Raw genomic sequence first — 10732 nt, forward strand, 5'->3', positions numbered from 1 at the left:
TGCTCTAATGCACGCAACTGTTTTGCCAGGTTTTATTTGTGTTGTTTCTCATAAGCGTGCATCCGTTGTCCGTCAACAACACAGTAGTCTGTGCCTTGACTTCAGTGCGCTGACTCTCTCCCCACCCGCCCCCTTGCGCTTCAACAACATGGGATAAGGCAGTTGGCCTCACTCCTAGCCTGGTTCCAGACCATAGACCCCGCCCACCCTCTGAGTGGACTGCTCCGCTTGGTCTGGTGTCATAATGTGAGCCTATGGCTTTTCACGGTCGAAGAAAAACCTGTCAAATCAGAGTCGGAGGTGGGGGTGGTCTAACGACAAGCCAATCAGCGAATCTCTGCTAAAACAAGCTGTGCGATGGCGTCAGATGTAGGCGGATCCGTGGATCTCTTTTGATTGGTTTAGGGACATTTTAATCCCCTCCCCCTGGTAATCCCGGACACTGCAGCCAAGCTCCACTCAGCGTCAGGCTGATAATCAGGCTATCTCACTCCGCTATACAGCTCCGAGATGAGGTCCTATGCCGAGGTCTCCCAGGATCGGTTGAACGGCCGCAAAGCGTCTGCTGTTTACCCTTTTCACCACATCGTATCCAAAAACTAACGGTAGATTCCAAAGAGTACAGATGTTTGAGGTTTGGTTGGGCTCAAAATATTTTAGGCCGTGGCCATGTTTCCCATTCAACCCGGAAACCCCCCCTACGTCCGGTGCCAGTACTGCTCCCGGTTCGGCTACAATGGGAAACATGGCCACAGGCTGACTAAATGAGAGATTTAAACAGGTTGTTTCGTCCCCGACATAACATTTTTGTGCCCAACCAAACCTTAAACATCTCTACGCTTTGGAATCTACCATTAGTTTATGGATAAGATGTGGCAAAAAGGGTAAACAGCGGACCCTTTGCGGTAGTGATGCGCGGGTCGGGTTTTTTTCATGACCCGCCCCGCGACGGAACCCAACCCGCCTCAACCCGCCCCGTGAACCCATATATAAATCTATGGCTCAACCCGCCCTGCGACCCGCGATTTTTTTTTGTTATTCTGTAAAATCACGGTTAGAAAATAATCCCCAAGTATATTCAAACTGTTTTATTGTTATTATTCTTATTCTTATTAGGAATAAAGACAAAACAAGAGCATGTGATTTCTTTTCTTTTTGCGTGTGAGAGCGGCTGACCCGCTCACCCGCAGCCAGCATAATTTCCTCTGAAATTCTGACTTGACCCATCCGCGCCGCGGGTTGACCCGCGGGTTACGGGTCAACCCGCGCATCACTACTTTGCGCCCGTTCAACAGATTGTGGGAGACCTCGGCATAGGACCTCATCTCGGAGCTGTATAGCGGAGTGAGAGGTTCTTAATGGGGCATTGCTATAGAGTGTTTGATCAGTAACAGGGGTCTCTATGTCTCTCCAGCTCTTTAGTTACATTACATTACAGTCATTTAGCAGACGCTTTTATCCAAAGCGACTTTAATAAACACAAAACACATTTCCATCCTATCAGGAGATAGTACCCATTTATCAGCTTCATTTTCATAGTTTGTTCCAGTTCCGATTTTGTCTGCTCATTTATGTGTGTCATCACTTGCAATTTCATGTGACTGACTTCTCTATCATGATTGGATAGTCATTGGTATCCCAACCTGAATATGCACCTGCTGTTTAATAAAGAGCTGGAGAGACATGGAGACTCCTGTTACTGAACAAACACTCTATAGAAATGTGTACTATCAGTATATTGAGCTATTTAACACTTATTTTAACCAAAGAAAATCACTTACCCTACCTTTAAAGTCCTTATTCATGTCATTTCAAAGCCCTTATTTTTTAAGTTATTTTTCATGTCACATCATATAAAGTCATTATTCATGTCACATCATATAAAGTCCTTATTCATATCACATCAAAGTTCATGTCACATCGTATAAAGTCCTTATTCATGTCACATCAAAGTCCTTATTATTTAAGTCATTATTCATGTCACATCATATAAAGTCCTTATTATTTAAGTTATTATTCATTCCAGACTAGCGTGTGGATTCCAGTCTGCAGGTGAAGATGAGTTCTCCAGCCAGGACTGTTTCTATTAAACAGGAACCTGAAGACCACCTTAAACAGGAACCTGAAGACCACCTTAAACAGGAACCTGCAGACCACCTTAAACAGGAACCTGAAGACCACTTTAAACAGGAACCTGAAGACCACCTTAAACAGGAACCTGAAGACCACCTTAAACAGGAACCTGAAGACCACCTTAAACAGGAACCTGAAGACCACCTTAAACAGGAACCTGAAGACCACATGGATCTCAGTAGGTTTCGAGCTCTTTGCAATTTTCTATTTAGGCATTTAGCAGACACTCTTCATCCAGAGCAACTTAAAGTAATCACGGTAAACACATTCATCAAATGTATAGAGACGGTGTAGTGCCTCGGTAATCTAGGGTCATAGGTAAACCAAGAACCTAACATCAGTCTAAACAGTATAATATCACAAAATAAATCATCTGTACGTTGAAACTATACAACCTATAGGATTCCAGGTCAACATATGAATCTATCTAAATAACATTTTAACCTCTGCTTCTTTTCCATGATTTAGTTTCTGGATGCACTAGTTAGGGTTAGTCACTAGTCACTCACTCGTTTAAGACTCTCTCCTGGTGAGAAAGCTTGAATTTACCTGTTTGATTAGTTGTGAGTGGAACGCACATTGTATGCTCCCAACGCAAACACATCTGCACACACACACACACACACACACACACACACACACACACACACACACACACACACACACACACACACACACACACACACACACTTGAGGCAGAATATCAAGCAGACAACAAGATATTTACTGTACTGTATGTAAAAATCTAATAAGTCAGGAATTATGTTTTCTGTATGTAAGGTTGCTAAGTTGTTTCTACTGGTGATTTCCACAGGCCACAGGGAGAGGCCTACAGTATCTAGAGAGATGGCCTCCAAAAGATATTCAATGTTGTCAGAGGAACAGCGAGAGACGGAAGAGGGACGTGGACTGTTTGATGCAAGGATGCAACCTGTAGTAAAGTTGTACAGGATAGGTATGTGGTGTTTTATTTACTGTGGTTTAAACCTGTAATAAAGTTGTACAGGATAGGTATGTGGTGTTTTATTTACTGTGGTTAAACCTGTAATAAAGTTGTACAGGATAGTTATGTATTGTTTTATTTACTGTGGTTTAAACTAGGGATACACCGAATATATTTGGCCGAATAAGGCAACAAAATGCATATTCGGTTTTCGGCCGAAATTATTTTCAAACCGAATAAATATTACCGAATCTTTAGAAGAAATACACAAAGAGCACAATCCGATTGTTAAAACACTTGAATGGAGAAGTATACAGCAGCTGCTTCTCTCAGTTAAGTCCAGCTGACATTCCTAATCATAGAGCTATTTAACACTTATTTTAACCAAAGAAAATCACTTACCCTACCTTTTAAAGTCCTTATTCATTTCACATCAAATTCTTATTGTTAAAGTCCTTATTCAAGTCACATCAAAGTCCTTATTATTTAAGTCATTAGTCATGTTACATCATATAAAGTCCTTATTCATGTCACATCAAAGTCCTTATTGTTAAAGTCTATTCCTTCGTTCCAGACCAGTGTGTGGAGTCCAGTCTGCAGGTGAAGATGAGTTCTCCAGCCAGGACTGTTTCTATTAAACAGGAACCTGAAGACCACCTTAAACAGGAACCTGAAGACCACATAGATCTCAGTAAGTGTCAAGCCCTTTACAACAGTGTTTAACCAAAGTGCTGTACACTCTGTAACAAAAGAATACTAAAATATACAAGAGCAAAACAATAGACAATGCCTAGTGGAAACAGCAACTCTGTCAGAATTTTCGAACGCCAAGGAGTACAAGTGAGTTTTCAAATGTGATTTAAACACAGGCAGAGTTTGAGACGCTCTAACATGGGGTGGAAGCTCATTCCACAGTTTGGGGATTAAGGTGCAGAGGGTCAGTGCGTGTTCACCTAAGGGTGGACTGACCCTGGTATAATCCGCAAGTAGCTCCATGAGGGAGAGCAACAAAAAGTAATCTTTAGCATTTTGACTAAAGCTTTTGCCACAAAGTGTACCGCTAAAGCCTTTCCTCTGTGTGTATCAACATGTGTTTCTTAAGATTAGCATTTTGACTAAAGCGTGATGCAGCCTGTTAGGACGCCTTTAATCTCTCAAGAACAGATTCTGACCTGCGGTGGAATCTGTCGGAGCGGTTCGTCATAACGTGTGCGCATTGGCTACAAGTGGGCGTGCCTTCAGATCAGGAAGGAGGCCGCGCTTTACCCAATCAAATGTAGTGGGCGGGATTCACGTGTCCATCCACCCTTCCCCCCTCGAAACTAGCCGAAACTAATTTAACAATAGCGTCCTCGGAGCGGACAAAACCACGGAAAGATATTCACATTTTAAATTACTCTTTCATCATAGAAACAAGTGGGCTTACAACCAAAACCATCCATGTTCTCTGGGAGAAGTGGTGTTAGTGTTCCGTGTAGAAATATTGTTAGTGGGAATGAAAACGTAGTCGCACCAACCGGAAGTGATGCGCTGAAGGCAGATATGAAACCGGTGTTTCCCTGCGCACTGGTCTTCCATTATCCTCCGGCCAGACCCCACAGACAATATCAGAAACAGAGGTCGCTGTTTTTCATTTTCTGTGGGGTCTGGCTACGCGAGACTAGGACGCCTTCAACCGAACTGTTGTAGTACAGCTTGAGGATGCGCTGTCCTACTCCAAGCTTATTCAGGCGGCGGAGCCAGCAAAGTCTCTGCTGAGCCTTTTTCTTCACGTGTGTGGTGTGCGTCTCCCATTTAAGGTCCTCCTCGATGTGTACTCCGAGGAACTTGAACTCGCTGACCCTTTCCACTGCAGCACCGTCGATGAGGATGGGCGCATCAGGAAATTGAGAATGCAATAAAAACAGCGGAGCTTTTTTTACAGATGTGTATACTTTATTCTCCTTTGTTGAGAACTGCAACCTGGGCACTGATGTGGATGTGTGTGCACTAGCTTATCATTAAACAGAGGAAACCCCTGCATGAAAATAATGTTCACACCTTTACCGGTCTCTCATTGTATCTTTTTCCTAGACGTCCTGCACCTCCCTGTGTGTAAAGAGGAAGTTTCCCCTGAAGAGGAGAGGAGCTCCAGTCTGGTCCAGGAGGAACAAGAGCCTCCACACATTAAAGAGGAGCAGGAGGAGCTTCTTCAAAGACCAGAAGAGGTTGATAGGCCAATGCTGACATTACTAGCAGTGAAAAGTGAAGGTGATGATGGTGACAACGGAGACACAGAGCCTGTAGCTAGCACCTCAACTGAACACATGAAAACACAAGCTGATGTAGAGGACTGTGGAACATCACATCCAACTAGTGATGACCAGCTCCTCTCTTCACACTGTTCTGAATCTGACATCACTGAAGACAGTGATGAGTGGGAGCCCAGTGTAGATCAGTCACCTTTAAACACACTGAAGTCACACAAGACACAAAGTGTGGAAGGACAGAGATTGTCTTTGAGCAACAAGATGTCCCAGGACCTGAAATCATCGAAAGAAACTCACTCCATGCAGAGTCACACAGGGAGAAAAATATTTAGTTGTACAGTGTGTAGCAAAATGTTTAATCTTAAGGGAAATCTAAAGACGCACATGATTACTCATACAGGGGAAAAGCCATTTACTTGTATAGTTTGTGACAAAGGCTGTATTCATAAGGGTCATCTAAAAATACACATGAGGACTCATACAGGGGAAAAGCCATTTACTTGTAATGTTTGTAGCAAAGGATTTAGTCAATTGATTACTCTAAAGTCACACATGAGGACTCATACAGGGGAAAAGCCATTTACTTGTTCAGTTTGTAACGAAGGCTTTCGTCAAACCAGTGATCTAAAAACACATATGAGGACTCATACAGGGGAAAAGCCATTTACTTGTGCACATTGTAACAAAGGCTTTTGTCACAACAGTAATCTAAAAACACACATGAGGACTCATACAGGGAGGAAAAATCTTTAGTTGCAGTTTGTGACAAACGCTTTGGTCTAAATGCACATATACTCATACGCAGAGAAGCTGTTAGTTAAACAAAATGTTTTTTTCAAAGTATCAATCTGAGTTTATAAATAATATCAGACAAACGTATGATGTAGGGCTGGGCCTTATGACTTCAAATCAATATCACCATTATTTTAATTTTTTGCCTCGATTATTTATGTTTAATGAGCAGTGATAATGCATTGTATAATTATTATAATGTATTACAACTATGAGAATCCTGGCCAAAATAAAAGAGTCTGTAAGTGACCTGTCATTATGAAGCTGTGTGATACTTGACCTTATAAATTATAAATGGCTTTATAATATGTTATGAGTATTGTTATTAATCATTAGTATTTATGTTTTTTTTGTAATTATACAGTGTTAAGCAGTATTATAAGTATATTTATAAAACATTATAGACTGAGCACAGCCGCTGTCAGCTCAGCCATTCACTGGTCTGGCACTGTTATGAAGCACCAACACCTCTGTTGTAATTCACATGTTCAGTTATGATAATTAAATAACATTCTGCATTCATAACACATTCTATAAGCTCTTCAGCTTTTCAGAAACAACACCACGTTGCTACCTACATGTAGGCCAGCGGTGTCAAACTCGCGGCCCGCGGGCGTTTTGCGGCCCACGGAAAGGTCCCTGGCGGCCCAGGAAATACTTTTAAAAATAGTAAATTGATACTACATCTAACAGACAGAGTCGCATTTTGCACTCACTTGCCGTGCGGCCAAGCAGTTCTCCCCCACTAGCTGCTACTTGGCTGAGTACCTCTGATGGCCCTGCCATTGTCTCCCCAGCTGTGGAATGTTGTGGCTGATTGGCTCGTTAAGAGTCTATTCAACTACTAGTCGAGTAGTAATGGCGATAGGCTACTCTTTGATCCTCACACAGGAGTCAGCACGGTCTCTCTCTCTCTCTCTCTCTCTCTCTCTCTCTCTCTCTCTCTCTCTCTCTCAGTGCTATGAAAACTGAGTTTGTTCAAGCAAAGAGATGTCAGGTGTCTGGGAGCAGCAAGTGATTTAGATTAATTTTCATGCTGGCTACACCATTTAAATTTGATATTTTTGAAAATATAATAATGGTAATAGGTAGTTTAAATGTATCAAAGCTGCTTCTTTTATTTCTCAGGAGCTTGCCCAGTGAAATCCTCAGTATTAATTTAACTCGGAGCGTATTTAAATTCAATCTGGGAAAGCATCTGTGTCATTTTAAGATCTATTTGGCTATTCAAAAATAGCAGATATACAAGCTCATAGTGCGGCACTATGAGCTTGTAGATCTGCTATTTTTGTAAATGTAAATAATTAAAGTAGCTAATCTTCATAAAACATTTTTTAAAGTGATATACTGTAGATAGCAGTGACTGAGATGTAGTGGAGTAGAAAGTTCTGGAAATTGGAAATACTCTAGTAAAGTAAAACTACATCAAATCTGTACTTAGGTACAGTACTTGAGTAAATGTAATTAGTTACTTTACACCACTGTTCTATAAATGTAATTATTTAACCACCCACACACATTACCAGGTATTGTTTAACTTCAAATTTAATTATTCTACTTAAAATGGTTTATAATAATTATAATAATAATAATAATTATTATTATTATTACCCTTATTATTGTTACAAATTGCATTGTTTGTTTTCTGAGACAAGACAACAGATTGAAAAACAATGCTGTATAACTGAATGCGTGTGAGCGCGCATGTGCGTTCCTGCCCACCTCAAGTCACCATTTGACCAATCTTGCCCGGACACCAAAATGAGTTTGACACCCCTGATGTAGGCTATACACCATACTATGATCACTACCTACATGTAGGCTATACAACATACTATGATCACTACCTACATGTAGGCTATACAACATACTATGATCACTACCTATATGTAGGCTATACAACATACTATGATCACTACCTACATGTAGGCTATACAACATACTATGATCACTACCTACATGTAGGCTATACAACATACTATGATCACTACCTACATGTAGGCTATACAACATACTATGATCACTACCTACATGTAGGCTATACAACATACTATGATCACTACCTACATGTAGGCTATACAACATACTATGATCATCACTACCTACATGTAGGCTATACAACATACTATGATCAATTACACTCAAAGGTGATGATGGGCCAATACAAGGTTTGTTGATTTTAACCACTTAAACACCTGTAGTGTTAGAGAACTGGATAGAGTTAGCGTCTACTCCAAATCTCTTCGCCACAAATAGCAGATCTACAAGTTCACAATGTGTCGCAAACTTGAGGCACTGTTAACTTGTAGATCTGCTATTTTGGCTAATGTTTCCCCCTAGAATATGGACGCTGGGGTTCAAGTGGTTAAATCAATAAGTATTTAACAGGCTGTGTGTTAAGATTTAAAGTAAGCCTTTGTTGATTTGTTTCTCAAATATGATCTTTAGGACTGACTGTTCACACTGTTATTTGCAAGTGAATCAGATCAGATTTGTGTATTCAAAAATAGCCAATCTACAAGTTCACAACGCGTCGCATTGTGAACTTGTATATCATCTGTTTTCGGCAAGGGACACCGTTGTACGACAAAGTATAAATCCTGCTACAGTGACAGAATATCCAGACTGAGACACATCTTTAGAAATCACATTTGAATCACATTTCAAACAAGAATCAGTTTCCATGTGGTTTTATGCTGTTCAGACCTGATCAAATACATCTAGTTCCAATCTGGATTGGACAACAATGTGATTTGGGCTGCCAGTCTGAACAGGGCCTTTTAGTGAGCAGAGAGACCATGGATGGAGAAAACAGAACAGCTTCATTACGTTGAAGGAAGTGATGTTGTAGAAAGCTCATCTTCCAGATGGTTCCATGGTTCCTTGCCTCTAAAATACATACAGGTTGTTGTTAATTAGTATCATTGGTGACACCTGTACAGGGTGTAACATTACACAACTATTTATGTCAATATTCAGGCAGAAGAGAAGTGCTGAGGACACATCTTTTAGTCAGAAAGAGGAATGTCAGACCTCAGAAATATAACAATGTGCAGAATCTGTATTTAAGCTGCCCCAACATCCAGATTATCATAAATATCATTACAATGTGTATGTATCCTTGTAGAATCTGTATTTAAGCTGCCCCAACATCCAGATCATCATAAATATCATTACAGTGTGTATGTATCCTTGTAGAATCTATATTTAAGCTGCCCCAACCCCAACAAAGATATGGAGGAGATAAAGGAGTCATTCAACATGATGTCTGCCGAAATGGCAATTTTAACAAAGCAGAATTCCACTATAACAGATCTGCTGAAGGAAATTAAGCAGTTGAAACTGAAGAACCTGGAACAAGAGAAGAAAATTGATCAATTGGAGAACAGAGTATCTGATCTGGAACAGTACTCCAGAATCAATGATGTCATAATCTCTGGTCTTGCAATCAGACCCATCTGGATGCTGTGAAAGGTTCAGCAACCGAGGAAGGTCCAGGTCATGAGGAGACCAATGAGGAGCAGGTTACTGCATTCTTTGAGAGAAAGCGCATTGTTATTGATAGTGGCAATGTTGAAGCTTGCCATACACTGCCAGTTAGAGAGGGGAAGGCAAGCCTGCCATTATCATTCGTTTTGTAAACGGAAAACATAAAGTTGATCCTCTAAAACAAGGAAAGAAATTGAAAGGGTCTGATGTTTATATTAATGAGCACCTCACTAAAAGAAATGCTGACATCAGCTGGCAGGCGAGGCAACTCAGGAAACAGGACAAGATTCAATCCACCTGGACTGTTAACTGTAAGGTTTTCATCAAACCAGTTGCACCAGAAAAAACTCAAGGGGTCTGTGTATCAAGAGCATGGACCAACTTGATAAGTTTAAATAAATATGTATGTGTGCATCTCTGAAGGTTGGGTTGTTCAGTGATACGAACTGAGAAGCATGATGCTTAACCTACCAAAAAAGGGGTTAAGAATACAGTGTCGGCCCTATTGGGGGCAATGCCCCCCCAGATTAGACTTTGTGCCCCCCAGTTCAGATTGGCCCGATTTTTAATTTTTTTAATTTTTTAATGCTATAATTACAGGGCCAGAGCTCAGCTCTGGACCTGTTTTGTTATTGGCAGTATTCTGTCACTTCTTTTTCTTCTGCCACTTTTCGCAGTTCTGGCTGAACCGTGCTGTCGCTTTTTACGAAACTCGGCCATATGGTAGATGGTCATGAAAAACGATCAAAAAATAATTCTCACAATCTTTCGTCCAAAGGTGGCGCTATAGCACTCAATTGAAAATGCCAACTTTGAACAGGTACAACTCATGCCCTGTTTGACCTACAGCCATGAAACTTGGATACACATATGCGTCTCCTCATGCTGAACAACTTTCACCCTCTGACTTTTGACCTCTGACCTTTAGATCTCCCACCATTTTGAATTATATGAAAAACAGTCATTGGCTCCTAACTAATGCATTTTTTCACTTATGAAAATTCCGCCGCCTAGAAGTTGTCGGCAGAGGTCCAAAGTTCAAGTGTTAAACGTTTCGTGCAGATTGCTCCAAAATCCTAGGATTCCATAGATTTTAACTATTGCAGTTTTATGAAAATTATTCATC

The 10732-nt window shown here is 40.8% G+C and overlaps 1 protein-coding gene across 1 annotated transcript; it reads left to right on the plus strand.

Annotated features, from left to right (window-relative positions):
- Positions 1 to 510: 510 nt before the first annotated feature.
- LOC311041325 (uncharacterized protein) lies at positions 511 to 9641 on the plus strand (the record flags this gene model as incomplete). Its single annotated transcript, XM_084086228.1, has 6 exons — positions 511 to 588; positions 2095 to 2311; positions 2948 to 3088; positions 3651 to 3767; positions 5150 to 5283; positions 9570 to 9641. Coding segments are annotated over 6 exons (759 nt in total), but the record flags the coding sequence as incomplete, so codon positions are not given.
- Between the last annotated feature and the right edge of the window lie 1091 nt (positions 9642 to 10732).

Source organism: Gymnoscopelus microlampas (genome assembly GCF_963454915.1).
Source record: "Gymnoscopelus microlampas genome assembly, contig: SCAFFOLD_152, whole genome shotgun sequence".
Taxonomy (NCBI): Eukaryota; Metazoa; Chordata; class Actinopteri; order Myctophiformes; family Myctophidae; genus Gymnoscopelus; species Gymnoscopelus microlampas.